The following is a 16,086-nucleotide window of genomic DNA, read 5'->3' on the forward strand; positions in this document are numbered from 1 at the left end:
CTTTTTCTTCAAGCTGCATGGCCAGTCACAGATAGAGAATATTTGTATTATCTGATGAACAGTGGCTTTCTAGTAAAAGAATTAAGGGGTAGATGTGGTGCAGTTCTTGCTGGCATCTAGCATTCTTTTCTCACACATCTCATCATTCCCCATTTCTGATGTATCAATGATCTCTTTATATGCAAGGAACAGATTGTCAAGCCTTGCCTTGCAGAAGTCAGTGGTGGTTTTGGTGTTCACGAAAGCGAAGCATCGATTTCATCCGGCATGTGTAACGAGAGAGGGAGGTACCTCTCACAGATAAACAGCATTTCTAGATCCAGTGATTTTTATCATGACCCTTTTGATAATTGGTGCTTTTATGAACGACTTTGGATGACTGAGATCTCTCATTTGAGAGAGAGGAATCTTGTTTGTCTGTCATTCTTCTACAGTTTCATCTTGTTGCAGGCAAAAGCTTGAAGACGTAACAGATGTGCACTTTAGAGGCTCAGAGAGGAAATAAAAACTGTATTTCCTTTCTTTCTAATCTCATGATCTGGTGCTTACTTTTTCTGAATGCATGGGATTTTCACTACTGGGTTACGATATTTGCCTGTTTTGTAGCAGCATCCAGTTATGGATCTCCAAGGTCTAACTTCTTTGCAGTGAAGGAGGAATTCCAGCAGCCCTACAACTGTGGAAAGTAGTATCACCCTACATTACATTGAGACTTCTGAGCTACAGAGAGATTAGTTCTAAGAGCAAGCCTGAGTAAGACATGCAAAATATTAGCATCAACTTTCTTTTCTTCAACTTCTTCACCAGTTATTCGTCACGTTGTTGTTACAAGAGTTGTATAAATGAGTAATTCTCATTATTAAGCGCAGATACAGGTACCTGTCCCTCTGCTATTTATAAACTATGTAGCCAGCATTGACAGAGAAAGTATTGTTACACACATGGGTTTGTCAGAAGCTTAGCATCTCCAAAAAAAGTGGATTTTAAAGTACTTTAGCGTGACGCTGCTAAATGTATGGTAGAATCTGATCCCAGATCCTCCCTGTGTTTTATCAGCACATGGGCCTTCCCCTCCTCCTACCTGATACCAGTTTCTTCCCCGGCACTGCTAGCATGGTAATCAGGTTTGCATAAAATAAATCAATGCAGCACCTGTCACTGCATTAGGAAGCCAGTTCAGTGTGTAGGATACTACATGATTGCAATGACCACCTCATTTGGCTGTTTTGCTCTTCCCCACCCCCCCAGCTTATAAAGTAGATTTATGTTTACAGTCTCCACAGGCATTTGTCACATTCAGGTCATAATGGCTGACATGAATGGCTAAACAGCTCTAACTGTGTGCCACAGATACGTTTTAGGGAGCTGCATTAGCTGTGCTTTACATTTCAGTTCTGGATAGGGGCAGTAATTATTGACTAGGATCTCAATTACATTAAATACAGCAATAAAAGTTCTGAACCCCTGGTTCTCCATGGTTTGTATAATTATCATTTGTTGTACTTTTGTCAAATTAATCCTGACAGCTAGTGATAACTGAATTTACTCATGCGTAGTACCTTCTTGTTGACAGATTGAAAAGTTTCAAAATAATTTTATTTTTACAAATTAAAAGATCTGGATACAATGACAGATCCAGTTTAGCAGCAGTAAGTCAGACTGTGCGCATATGGAAGCATGTGAGGATAGCAGATGGTATGGAAATGAAGAATATTATTAGGACACAAATGTTATTTTAAAGCAGTTGTGAAAATGTGTTGTGAAAAAGGTTTGCAGTCTAGCTTTTCAAAAGAACTCATCACTCCTTTCGGACCTAAGCTGAGTAACTATCTGAAGAGTGCAGCTTTGTTGAAAGTGAGCTCTTCTGAAAACTTGTCTGTAATGAAGCCTCTAAATAAGAGAGATACCACAAAAATCGGTGGAGCCTAGAGAGCTGAATTGTAGTGCTTTTACTTGTAAAAAAGTTTTAGAGGCTGGGAAGGAGTGAGAAGTTTTGAACATTCCAACTTCCCCAGTCTTGTTTATTTTCCTTTCTTTTAAAATGAGAAGAAAATTAAAATGCAGCAAAAGTTCTACTTGTTTGGATTGATATACTGAACTTCGTTACGGATTTGATTTGTAGACCTCGCAATGTATCTTAAGGCAGGCTTAATCTAGTTGTGGAATGGACATTCTAAGTCCCAGCTATCTTGAGTGCACCTAAAGTCTTCATTTGACATCAGTGGAAAACCCTTAGTCTTGTTAATGGGGCTATAAGTGTGTCAATATATGGTGGTGTGCATGGTTGGTTGGTTGAGTGGTTTTTGGTGGTGGTGGTTTTGTTGGGTTTTTTTTGTTGTTTGCTTTTTTAAAAAAAACCCCAACCTGTCTTATTGCATCTTAGGGGTAAACAGACTAAGGAATGTCTTGACTCATCATGTAACCTCTGTGCTGTTATCTAGTGGAGCACATAAGTGCATATATAACCCCAGGAAGATCATTGAGAAACTAGGCAAGAGAATTAAATGAAAGTTCCTGGCTGAGAACCCTTTAAAAGTCTTCTTTTCTGAGAATACGTTTTCCATGTTTTCAGGAAGTCTCCAGTCCTCTTCTGAACTCTGTATTGTTCTGTTTGAAAATCATATTCAGGTGATCCTAGCTCTTTTCCTCCCTAGCATATAACAAGTTCACATGAGAATATGACCCCAGGTTAAAAAATAGTGTACAACCCAATATACTAAAATACACCATCCAAGCTGAGCCTTAAAGATAGTTCACAGTATCTCATGTCTTGCCATCATTCCTTTCTGTGTTTTATCATTATATATCTTTGTGAGACACTTGCTTACAAGGTGGTAGGTCCTCATCGTGAAGTCAGGTTAATGGGGTTTTACCACACTTTAATGGTTTCTCCAAATTATGCTGTAGTCTTGAAAAGCCTGGATACTGATTGTGATCTGAGAGTGTAGGGCCAACCTTAAAGTTAGTTCCTTAAAGAAGGATTTTTCTCAACTTTAGTAGTGCACGCATGTAGCTCAAATTCTGCTACGTACACCTTTGTTCCACTGAAATCAGTTGGAGATTGACACTTAAATATCTAGGGGGATCAGTATCTAAGCCCACAGCTGTATACGAAATTGTGTTTAGGCTGTCTTACTGTAATCTAATACTTGTTAACAAATTCTTAGCAAGATCTCAGATCATAGTTACCAGGAGTTGACTGGGATTTTTACTTGAGGTAATGAAAGTTCTAGTATCACAGAATCACAGAATCAACTAGGTTGGAAAGGACCTTGAAGATCATCTAGTCCAACCATTAACCTAGCACTGCCAGTTCCCATCTACACCATATCTCTCAGCGCTATATCGACCCTACTCTTAAACACCTCCAGGGATGGGGATTCCACCACCTCCCTGGGCAATCCATTCCACTGCCTAATAACCCGTTCTGTAAAGAAATACTTCCTGACATCTAGTCTAAACCTTCCCCGGCGCAACTTGAGGCCATGCCCTCTTGTCCTATCACTTGTTACTTGGTTAAAGAGACTCATCCCCCCTCTCTGCACCCTCCTTTCAGGTAGTTGTAGAGGGCGATGAGGTCTCCCCTCAGCCTCCTCTTCTCCAGACTAAACAACCCCAGTTCCCTCATACGACCTGTGCTCCAGAATCTCAGATAATGAATATTAAACCAGTCTGTGCACTCTGCAGCATCTAACAAGATCAAACACTTTTTAAAAAATCTCCTAAGGTGCATTAATGTTGTTGTCTGGTGTTCTTAGTTAAGTTTGGGTGAGCATAAACAGATGCATGGTAAGCAGCAGACAAGTTCCAAGAAACTGTTTTTGTTGATTTATCTTGAATTGATCATATGCTTTCTGCATTTTACATGATATATTTTTTTCCACCCTATAAATAGTCAATAATAAGTCATAATAAATAAGAATAAATAAGTCAATTCAAACCACCAGTTTGCTCCATACTTCCCGTGTACGAAAAGCAGAGACAAACTAAGTTATTACATGTATACACTCTGCCTCTTTCCTTTTCTGTTTTGTTCTGTTGTTTTTATACTAAGTATAAGTATACTTAGGTTAAGTATATACTTAGTATAACTATATTTTAAGTATAAAATCTTCTTCAGTATCTCTTCAGTCTTTCTGTCTCTAAAAAATCCAAAAATTGCTTGGATTGAGTTTATAAGAATTTTGGATTATTTTTATAATGGCACATTACAGATTTTTTTCTTTATTTTTAATTAAAATTTTTGGCCAATCTAGGATATCTGTCTAGAATCAGCTAAAACTTTTTCATGGACTTTGTGTTGGCAAATTTCACTCTACTGCTTGTATATGCTGCTTCTTGGAAGCTACATTTTTTAGCTGAAGTAATAGTGTGTCTGTGAAGCACTTTCTTCTTTCTTTAGTTCCTGCAGCCAAAAATCACAGAGTTTCTCATGATTTTTTGCATGCCCCCTGCCACAAAACAACAACAACAAAAAAAACCAACCACCAAAAAAAATTCTTGGCTGATTTTTCTGGAGTTATATTGCAAACACTATGGGAAAAATTGGTGCTTTTCCCAGAAGAAAATATCCTTACAGAAGTTTCAGAGTATGATGCAGGTGTCAAGTTCTAGGATTATACTTATTTTATGTAATGCTTTTACAATACGTTATCAGAATGTCATTTTTTCTGCAGCAAGCAGAAAAAAAATGCAGAGTATTAAGCGTTTTGTGCAACCTCAATCTCTACACTACTGCGTGGAGACTTCTGTTTATCACCTTCACAGTGGGTGGTGATACCTAACGCACACGCAAGAGCCCTCCTAGGTGCATGGGGTCTTTGAGGACAAGTATGTGAAGATTGGTACAAGTCCTGCATTGCCAGTGCTTGGTTTCCAGGTTCAGCTCTTGGGGTTAGATAGTTATTCCCTTCTTGTATTGTGGTCACTAGCACAAGGAAGGACCTGTTCTTGGTAGGTGGTTCTGGATATTCTTCCACCTTTTTCTGCTGTTTGAAATTTAGCTGTCATGTCTCTTGTCTGTTCTGACAGAGTGTAGACCTGGATGACCACCACAAACCTGAGTTTAGAAGAGTTTTTAGTTCTTCCATCATTGAAAATGGGCATCAGTCTTCATCAGGTAGGAACAGGGCATGAGATGAAGTAGCACTACTTGTAAAATACCTGATCCTGGCAGTCATAGAGCAGCTCTCACATGTTGGAAGCATTAGAATCTGCTATGGTTTCGGCATGGATATTGTACTGTGGCACTGATACCGTTTAACTTCCTAATTTAATTAGGAGTTCAGCTTTTAAACTTTAAGTTCATTGTTAAGCATGCACTATGGTGTTTTATAAATTAGAAACTATTACTGTCACATTATCTTAGGGCACTAGTGATAATAAGGCCTGCTATTCTTGGTGCCATTGTAGCCTTGCATCCCAAAACATTTTGCAAATTACCTGTCTGCTTCCATCATTCAGTGGAGGAAGGACTTACTGTCTCCATTTTAGAAAAAACTGAGGCATGCAGCATTTCATAAAACTGGAAAGAAAAAGAATGCTGACTCCTGACCCATGGCAGGAGATTGGAGGCAGGGGCTGCACAGGGGAAGAGGAGGAGCTTATCAAATGCAGATGCTAGTAGATGTAGTGCTCTGAAGAAGTTGTTCTTGCTGAGATTTATGTAGGACAGGTGTGATCACTGCAAGGATCACTTACACTAGGGTTCTTTCTGCAGTGTGCTGTAAATGGCATAATGTCCCACAGGGAGAACTAGGTGGAATAATTCCAGTGAGTTGTAAAATAAAGTCATTGCATGGAAACTGGTTTGTAACTTTGTTAGAAATCTGCAAATAAATTTACTTCCTCCCTCCTTTTCTTTTGTTCACTAGTTCTGGAAAAAGTCTCCCATGAACTCTTCTCTGTTCACATGTCAGACTCTTCCCCTGAAGCCCATGCCCCTGCAGTCACCTTACAGATGCCCCACCTTCCCGTTACTGCAGTAACCAGGGTATCAGAGAAGTTTTCAGGAGAGACCACCTGTTCAACAGGAACAACTAACACATCTGCTGGCCTGCTGGGACAGAGCAAGAGCAAAAATGTGATGGCAGTAAAAACTTCCAACCAGTCAGGTAAAAGAGACAGAAATAATTTGTTTGCTGAAGCTGTGTCCCATTTCTTTACTTAAAGAAACTGGTGCTATGGGGATTGTCCTGTGACCTAGTGGTAATGATGAAACCTCAATTCGATGGTTGCATATCCCATGGTGGGACACAGATTTAGAATACTGTGTGTCCTAGGTGGAACTTTAGGCTGTAATGTCACATCTGCTGAGAATTTTTCCTGGCTAATATAGTTGAGTTTATAGTGCAGCAGAGTTCTAGCACAGTTACTGAATAAGTATCTCTTCAATGTGACCAGCCATTTTAATGAAATTTGCAGGAGTTTTTAATGCTTTAAGACCTGAGGCCCCTTGAGAAGTTAGGCAGATAATTGACTAATGAGTTCAACAGTCGTTTGAAGGGAGGAATGACCCAGCAGCAGACTGACACATATACACAAGTCAGAGTGATTGCAGAATCCTATTTATATCTAAATTGAGTTTTTTAAAAAAGAAAATCTCATTTAATCCTTATTACAGCTCAAAGATGAATGACTTTATTACATGTACATTTAGTGATAGTGACTCTTACAGATTAGGCTATATATATGGGTCAGAAATTACAGAGATCAGATGGAATTGCCATCAAGAGATAGGGATAATTTGCGGATTATTCTTTAAATTTTTATCTTATTGAAGCTAAGAATGTAGCAAAGCCTTCCTTGGTCTTTTCTGCTGTTTCAGTGAAGGCCTGGAATTCAAGTACAGTGAGAACAGTGGGCTCATCTGCCACTGGAGGTGAGCGTTCCTATCAGCGTACCCTTACACAACACAAATTGAGACAAAATGCTCCATGTCTGGGGGATTCAGAACTGAGCATGTAGTTCCTATGAGTAGGTACATGGCAATATTAAAACTACTGACAAGACTGCATGAAGATTTAGTTTCCCAGGCATCATGGAAACTTGTTCCGCTCTATCAGATTCTCAATCGATTCAAAGCAAGGGCTACTTACCCTTATTTGCCCAGCAGTATACATGTGTATAGACAATCTCTGCAGTGGAAACAGTAGGTGCCAGATAATTGTGGCAGAACAGACAGTTTGAGCGGTGAAGGTTTCAGCTGACCGAGTGAGCTGACCAAGTGAAGACTGTGACTGAATGCAAGGCAATGGCAATTGGAAGGTGGTGGGCCCACCCTATGGATGTTGAAGCAAATTCCTTTGAGCAGAATAGCAGTAAATAGTCTCCTTGATACATTAATGTGTCAAAGGACAAAATGCCTTATGGATTTTCGATTTCAGTTGAAATAGATGGGTTGAGCTCTATCCAAAAGTACTTCTGATTGATGTCATCAAGCTGTTACTATCTACACAATGTACAGACCTTTCACAGTGGTCTCAGGTGTCAGTTTAGCAAAGATGTAGCTCTTCCAGAATTAGGGGTCACACTCCTCAACTTAAAACCTCTGAGATTTGCACAAATATCTGGCAATTGCTTGTGGTCCCAAATTTATCACATCTGTATGCTGGCATTTACCAGGGTGTTTTACATGAGAAGTCTATTTGATCTGTATCCCTTCTATAAGCAGTGGGGAAAGTTTAGCATTTTCAGAGAGTAATTTGGACAGTGACCAGGTTGGGTTGCTTCTAAGATGCCAGTTATTCTTCTTTGTGTACAGAAGGAGCCTTCAATAAATGAGTTGCTGACTTGTGCAACAGCTTTTGGCTTTAGTGTGTTAAAACTCGGCAAGTTACTCCCATTATTCTGCATTTACAGAGAATAGCTGGGAGTCCAGAGCTGGGCTTTTAAGAGGCAAAGCACAAAAGGTGGGGAGAGGAAGATGCAAAGTTGGTTTTAAGCTGCTTTTGCAACCTTTGGAGTGTGTACTACTTTACAAATGAAAACGTTTCCTGGTAGAAACTAGGTAATTTAAATTACACTCCCAATCACAGCAGACTTCTCAGAACTCCTTATGTCTGCCAGAATGACTGTCGCAAGCTGAGCTGTAGCACCATTTCTTCCTTTCACTGAAATGTCCGTGACAGTGTACCCTCCTCTGAGGTCTGCACAACGGCCTGAAATGATCCAACCTTCCCAGTGCAGTTTTATCAAAGACATCCTCTCACAGCCCTTTCTGGTATTTTTACACCATCCTCGCTGCAGTGCAACAATTTTGCAGCAAGACTGGACCCCTGGGGAAAATCCTTCCCCCAGCTTGTTAGCTCATACTGCAAGTTAGAGGTCTACAGCTTTTCACTGTGGTGAGTAAAAATCAGTGCATGGCTATCTGTCAGGAAATGGTTTGAAAGTGTTATGAGGAAAGGAGATAAAAGAAGTTTCTGCCCTGATGCATTTTGTTTTTCCTGCTTTTATACAGAGAATACCACTTCTGTCACTAAGTCTGTCTCAACTGTGAGCTATGGGACGAGTAGTGGAACCAAAACTAGTGAAAGGTATGCTTATTTCCTGATGTTTTGTTAGGCCATTGTGGTCACTACAGTCTCAAGGGAGAGGTGTTGTGCTGGCTTGGAGAACAGGTGAGTCCCAGATGCTGTATTTTAAGCCCGTTAAAGACTGTGAGCTTTCCTGAGGGCTAAGTGGAACAGAGATGGGAAGGGATAAAAATCTTTTGTGAGTGTTTTAAAGCTGGCATAATTGTGGATTTCAGCATTGTTCGATGTTAGTAAGTAAAACTCTCAGTGCCAGTGGTGGATTTTTGTTAGGAGGAGCAAGTTGTCAGACCCTTTGAAAACTCTTTAAAAAACACTCAGCTGTGTTGAAATTTGTATTTTGGGCTTATTTTTGGAAGCCAACATATGACTGCCATCAAATATCCTCAGGTTGGCTAGCCGGGAGTTTACTTTGTAGATAAATTCCTTGCTGAGGACTGAGGACTACTTCACATCCTTCATTAACTTGGAGTCGCAGTTGCTTAGTATAGGATTACATGGTATCACAATTACTACTGGCATATCCAGGCATCCTCAGCATGCAAAATGTCCATCAAGAAAAATGGGAGGGCAGCCAATTTAAATCTCTTAAATTGGGCTTGCATCAGCCTTAAAAATTATCCCAGATTAGGCATTATATTTCTTCTGAGTTAGTTCCAACATCAGCACGTCAGTATTTGAGTCGTCATACACTGAGCACCCTAGAGAACTTGCTGTCAGATCTGACCTCCATCTGTACCAGAAATTAATGTGTGACACTGATGTCATTGCTCTTTGTCTCAGTTTCCCCATCTCTGTCGTGGGGAACATTTCCAAATGTAATGTGTGGCTTCATTAATGCTGATGAAGTGGTTTATGGCTCAGATAAAAACAAATTAACATATAATCCTGTGTTTCTTGATCAAATTACCAGCTTGTGGTCAGTGAAGCAACACTGACATGAGCTCAGGATCCTGTGTACTGTAAGTAAAAATCTCAAAAGTACTTCCTGAATTCAAGTTCCATTTTTAAAATGTGACTTACCCTCCAGGAACCCCAAAGTTGGAAATTAAAGGGATTTAGTGCTCCTGTGTGGCCATGACTTCTTTTCTGTTCTTTTCTTTTTTCTTAAAGGTGTTTAATTGTTGTTCTACTCAGTGCTACAAATCATTTATGACTTGTCCAGCTGTGTCTCATTCATAAAAGTACCTTAGATTCCTCTATACGTAAGTGCTGTTGTCTGTCAATAAAACTTTGACTTCAATTGCTTTTGACTCATTGAGGTCCTGACGCTGCAGGGAGTTACTTTTTTCTTTAACCACATACTTTTCATGTTCTGTTTCTCTACTGCCACTGACAGTTACTGTGATGTGACCCCCAGCTCTCCTACCTACCTCCTCACCTACCACTGTACATCGCCAAGTTGAAAGGAGGCGAGAACTGGTGAGGTCTCAGACGCTCCCACGGACTACAGGAACACAGGCCAGGAAAGCACTTCTTGAGAAATCTGAACACAGTGGTGGAAAGTATGTCACACTCCTTGTCTCCAGAATGGGTTTGTTAATGGGAAACTAATTTGTCAGTTATTACCAGCACGGGACAGCTGGGTGGGAGGACTCTTCAAGCTAAGGGACAATATGAGGTCATGTACAACTTTGCTGACTTCACAGACTGAGCCCTGGAAATTCACAGCTGCAGATTCCCTCTGACTTTGGAGTTGTTCAGCTGAAGCAGCAGGTGCCTTTCATCAGGCAAGAGTGCTGTGAAAGCTGCCTTCTCCATCATCATAAGAGACTGGGAATCTAGTGACTTTCTGTTGCCATTCATTAAGGACCAAAAGCACGGACTGTTCTTTGTGACGGGGTATGGTTTAAATAGAAGAGGTCTTGGAATCCTGGCTTTAGTGAAATGAAAATTAAATTTTTCTTGAACAACCAACAAGTTGAAGTTTCAGCAGTGTGTTGCTCAAATATCACCTGAACAGAGACTGACATGGGCAAGGTTGCACAGATGTTGCTGACAAGTTTTTCTAGAATGTAATTTAATCTGGTCTCTGTTAATTTTTCAGAGGAAAAGGAGAATCTAGAGTGAAGCTGAAGAGGTCGCAGAGTTTTGCGGTTGCCAGCCCTAGCAGCATTAAACAAATTCTGTTAGACTGGTGTCGCTCAAAAACCATAGGATACAAGGTGACGACATGCTAGCACTTTCAGCTCTTTTTCAGGACAATTTGCCAAAAAAGCATACTCAAAAAGTGGACATAAAACATGCCAGACTATGAGTTAACTTCCTCAAGGTCATCAAGTTTTGTGTGGGTAACGCAAACATCACTGTTTGCATGAGCAGCACTTCAAGACAGTCAGAAATTGCATGAGTGAGGTTCTGTATGTCTGTCAAAGCAGTGCATTAGTGTTTGTCTGAAAGCCTACATTTTTGTGCTTATGGGTATAGACTTCAGTATACACTCACACTTTTTTTTCTTAGTTGCAGGCATGATTTTGGCATTCTCATTATATTTGGCAAGATCTGAATAACATTTTGCCAGTATGTGGAGACTATGGCCCTTTTGCTACACAGCAGACCAAAGTACTCTCTACACAAGTGAATTTGTAGTAAATGCTTGAGGTTGAATCACACGGTGTTAGTGAGCTAATTTCTATGAGGTAACATCAGCGTAGCTAAAAGAATTCAGCAGTGGAGATTTTAGTAGTTTTACCTGGCCTTAAACTGCAATTGCCACAGCAATTTCTAGGAGAAAGAAATTTTTTCTTATTTTTTTTAAAATGTTTTTCAACAGTATTATAAAATGTGCATTACTATTGCTGAACTCTAAATTACAGTATATATAAGCAGAACTAGTCAAAATTGCTTATCAGAAAATATGGGGCTTGAATTTTCTATGATGGGGAAGTAGCATGAGACAAGAGCCCAGATATGCTTCTTTTCACTGTGGCAGTAACTGCGACGAGCGGAGGAAGCAGGACACGAATTCAATATGAATGGTAAGCAAGCTTCAACTTTATTTGAGTACACAACTTCTTTTATCTCTTTCTACATTAACTATGTACACGTGTCACAATCTAATTGGCTGTATCAGAAGGCTACATTGTAACATCCCTGCTCCTCCGTGGTCTCGCATCCTGCTCGACACCCTCTTTTCTCTGGCTCCCTGCCCAGAAAGTTGTTTACTACTTACTCAAGGTCACTGTGACTTTGCCGATACTTTCTGCATAGCTCAGTTATGCTAACTGAGGCCTAATCATGCTAAACACCAGTGATCAAGTCATCTAGGGAGCCATGTCCTTGTTCCTTAAGCCATTCCCCAACAAGTAACAGTAAGCATTTGTTCTCAGAATCGGGTTTTGCAGTAGGTGTAATTCTTCCTATATTTCTACCTATCTGTGTGTAAACAGCCATTGAATTAGGCCTTACGGAAAAGCAAAGCAAGCAAGTATAGTCTTTATCTAGTGTTACTGACTGCCACAAAATGAACTTCAGTTATAAATACTTCACGGGGATAAGCGGTGTCCTTGGTATCCACAGATCCTGAGCTGGTGCATTGGGCCAACTGATGTTGACAGAAATTCTTCCCAGTATTTTCAGTGGGCTTTGGCTCAGGGACCTTGACTGTGTGTCTGCTTTGCATCTGGGCATTTCAGGCAAATGGCTTTCATTGCTGAGAGTGCTGTTTTTTCTCAGAATACAAATAATGTAACAGATAAAGAGGGGAAGAAAACCATAGAGCCTGTGCTCTGTTGCTTTGGTTAGTGGGAGAGAAGGACAGAAATATGCAGTGAGCAAAAGCACCTGCTCTTCCCTGTTCCCCCATGCTGCATTAACATGCATGTTTTTTTCATCATGACAGCACATCGATCTCCAGAACTTCTCCTCAAGCTGGAATGATGGGATGGCATTCTGTGCTCTTGTGCCTTCTTTCTTTCCTGAAGCTTTTGATTATAATAAGCTTGACCCAGCTAATGGCAAGCGGAACTTTGAGCTGGCCTTCACCATGGCGGAGTGAGTATGATGTTAGATCTCTGAAGTGTTTCCAGTTCAAGTCTAACATGGCTCGGCAGTAGTAAAGAGTTTAATCATTTTTCTTGTAAATCCTGTATCGCTAGCTTACATGTGTCATGCCAAAAAAGATAATAAAGCTCTGCATAGAGAATGCATAGAACAGGAGACTTGGCAGTTGTCCCGATCCAGTATCGGGGCGGGTTCTTAAACGATCCCAAGAGCGAGATTAAGACACAAACGAGGTCAGATGCCATACAACCTTGTGAACTTTATTTCCCTTAACAATTAATAATAGCGATAGGACAGAGAGAAGAAGAAAGGGAAAGTCAGAATCCCTAAGCAAGAAAACGGTAGAGACGCAACTAATTAGCGCCACCACCAGAGATCCAGCGATGTTCCATAGGCTCGGCCTCGGTGCAAGTGATGGTGCTCCAAGCTCCGCCGAGGTCTCAGCTCCAGGTAACAGGTGTCGAAGACGATGGCCCCAAGAGAGGAGTACGCAGTCCTTTTATTGTCCCAGTCACCACTGTTTCTTCGAAGAGTCCGCCCATTTCCACGGAACTCATTGTAATATGTGCCGCCCCGTGGTCCTCCATACGCGCATGCCCAGGTGTCTGTGGTGGTCGTGCTGGCGGGGGGGGTCGACCTGCAGTGCCTTCAGCCTTTGCACGTCTTCCTCGCCCCGCACCCAGCTGGCGCCCAGGTACAGCTTGACAGGCACTGCCAAGGCTGTCGTTGTTCTAGCCTTGAGCGGATGTCGTGGTTTTGTCTGGGACTCTGCATCTCCTCCAAAGCGTACTCCTTCAGAACAACAGGATGCTGGGGGCAGGAAGTGGTGGTCGCGGAGCAGCAATGTTGAGACAAACAATGTCTAATACAGTTCCTTACAGTAGTCTAAAATCAGAGGTCACAGTCTTTAGGCAATACTTGAATTCTGCTTTCTCACCTCTGTGATTCTCACCAGCCTTAGCACTGACACACTAAACTTAAGAAATCAGCCTCGTGAGTTATGTTTGGACAGAAGGGGAAGAAACCTCTCTGTTCGTTTTTTGGTTTTTTTATAATTATTTTGTTCTTGAAGTAATGAATGATTCTTAATGCATTTGCCAATATCAATCTTAAAAAAAAAATTGAGTTCATAGAGCACAAGGCATCCAATGTTTACTGACAGTCCATAGGAACTGGACATACAACTTGTAGTTTCTTAGCCAATCCCACCTGCTTGATACCCGATTTGAATTTGAGGCATATTAATATATCCATCTAGCCTCTCCGGAAAAATCGTGACCCCTGAACAGCAGGGAGCAAGTAGGTTAACTTTTGGAATTGGGTTTTTTAGGAGGGTTCACCTCTGTCTGTACATTGCTTTGGTTGAACAAGAATGAAAGTTGAGTTCAGTGTAAGTAGAGTTAGATCAAGGCTGAGAGCTTCTCGATACCTCAACCTGGAAACTGCATTTTTGTAAAACGGACAGAGCTAATACCCTTAATCACACTATCCTGATCCTTTTTGATGCAGTATACCAGGCAATTAAATGATAACTTGTTTAAGTCATTATGAGTGTGAACTTGTCATCTAGAAATAGTAACTTTTTTGACCCAGTATCAATATGATTCTTACTTACTGTTACACAACTCAAACAAAGCAGCAAGAACACTCCAGGTGGTATGCAGCTGGGTTTAAAACACTCTTTCCAAACACTAACAGGATGTGGGAATACATGGCTAAAGTTTCCTGCAGTTTCTGATAGAGCTTCAAACACTGATACCACCACACTGAAGCTCTGGGTTTCTGTCACAGCACCTTTTATTTATTTATTTTTAATAAATAAAGCAATAAATTACAGAACTGGATTTGCCATTTGCCATTCCAGAGAAAAGCTCTGAAAATGCTTAGCATAATGTTGGCTCTCCTTATTACAGCCCCTACCAAAGAAATTCATTTGGGAATTACAAGGTCTTTCTACACACACGTACATACATATATATAAAAAATTTTGTTGCTTGTCAGTGAGTTGAAGGAGATTCTGTGACACTTTTAGGTGGTTGATCTCTAAAGTAAAACTACAACTCTCAAAGGAAAGTTGCAGTGTTCTTCTATCTCAGTTTATGTATGACAGTAGGTATAGGGGAGAACAAAAGACAGCATGCACACAACAGTAAGAAACATCAGGTACGAGGTATCTACAGAAATGACTACTTCATAGCGGTGATTGTCTTTAAACTAACTGTTTTCTTCTGGTGCCAGAAAAGGCTCTTCTCTCAGTTACTGTTATTCACCTCAGTACCAGCTCTGCTGATCAAATTGCTTCCTGCCCATGTGATTGTGATTTTTCATCTTACGCCTCAGCAGATCTGTTCCTTTCTGCTGGTCCAGATGTCAGGCTTCTGCTCTCCAACCTGACCATTCGAGGTCATTGTCCAAGTTGCTCACACTTGAAGATATGGGCATGGTGGAGAACAAACAATCCACAGCCACATGGGCCTTCATCAGCACATCTCATCCCTTCTCATGTTTTCCCATTCTTTTGGAGCTTCCTCTATAATAACCAGAAAAACTCTTGATTTGCAAACTCACATGACCCTGCTTACTGAGACCTGGGCAGAGGAATGTGCGATTGGGCTACATGCTACAGATATCAGGGATGTGAATGGCAGTCAGTGGGAAAAAACCAACCATCCAAACAATCCTACAGAGCTTTGGATGAGATCCCAGTATAGACAAAGAGAGGGAAAGAACAGGAATATTACATGGTCACAAAAATAACAATCTCCAACCTGAGCCTGACCATTTCATTGTGAAATGAAATGTTGCTGATAAACCTCAGGATTTCTTAAATACCTGAGTGATGCTCAAATCAGAGCAGCAAATGAATCTTGGAAGTAGTTACAGGCCTTAGATTTAACTCTTGACGTGCTGTATCTGTTTTATTACTACTACAGGAAAGTGGCTCATTGCGATCGTCTGATAGAAGTGGATGACATGATGATGATGGGTCACAAGCCAGATCCCATGTGTGTCTTCACCTATGTCCAGTCTCTGTACAATCATCTATGACGCTTTGAATAAAACCATCGACACCTCTCCAGCCGGAAGGGTCAAGTACAGCATGCTGATTGCAAGAGTGACATTTTGCAAATGGAACACAGTGTTATTTCTTGCTTTTTACTGTCCCTTTGCTTACATTCAACTGCGTGGCTGGCTGACTGAAGTGTTGCTGAGCAGCGCCCCAAAGTGTTGATCACATCAGCATGTCAGTAATACAGAAATATGTTTGAAAAAGACAAACATAGGGAAAGGCAAATGCTGTCATTCTGGTGCTAGTAGTAGGTTGGATTTTTTAATATTCTCGTGTTTAAAGATCACAGGAAGCTAATTTGCTGCTCCTATCTCTGTTAGGCTGGGGACACAGTTTTATGCAGTGACAGGTAACTCTGCTGTGAAGGTGTTCCCTCTTCAAATGCAGGTAAAACTCTAGAAGATAGCACCTTCAGTTCAATTCTCTGTTGAGCATAGCACAAAATAGCAGATGGACAAGGAAAATTCCGTTTAGCAAATA

The 16,086-nt window shown here is 40.8% G+C and overlaps 1 protein-coding gene across 1 annotated transcript; it reads left to right on the forward strand.

Moving 5' to 3' along the window:
- Positions 1-267: 267 nt before the first annotated feature.
- On the forward strand, positions 268-15,584 carry LOC141916962 (smoothelin-like protein 2). The gene is given in 15 exon segments (XM_074809964.1): positions 268-415; positions 607-685; positions 1,574-1,695; positions 1,769-1,918; positions 2,384-2,491; positions 2,573-2,628; positions 5,032-5,119; positions 5,874-6,113; positions 6,827-6,880; positions 8,462-8,537; positions 9,862-9,898; positions 9,900-10,039; positions 10,582-10,699; positions 12,376-12,527; positions 15,470-15,584. Coding segments are annotated over 15 exon segments (1,683 nt in total).
- Positions 15,585-16,086: the final 502 nt, after the last annotated feature.

This window comes from Strix aluco, chromosome 33 (assembly GCF_031877795.1).
Source record: "Strix aluco isolate bStrAlu1 chromosome 33, bStrAlu1.hap1, whole genome shotgun sequence".
NCBI classification, from domain to species: domain Eukaryota; kingdom Metazoa; phylum Chordata; class Aves; order Strigiformes; family Strigidae; genus Strix; species Strix aluco.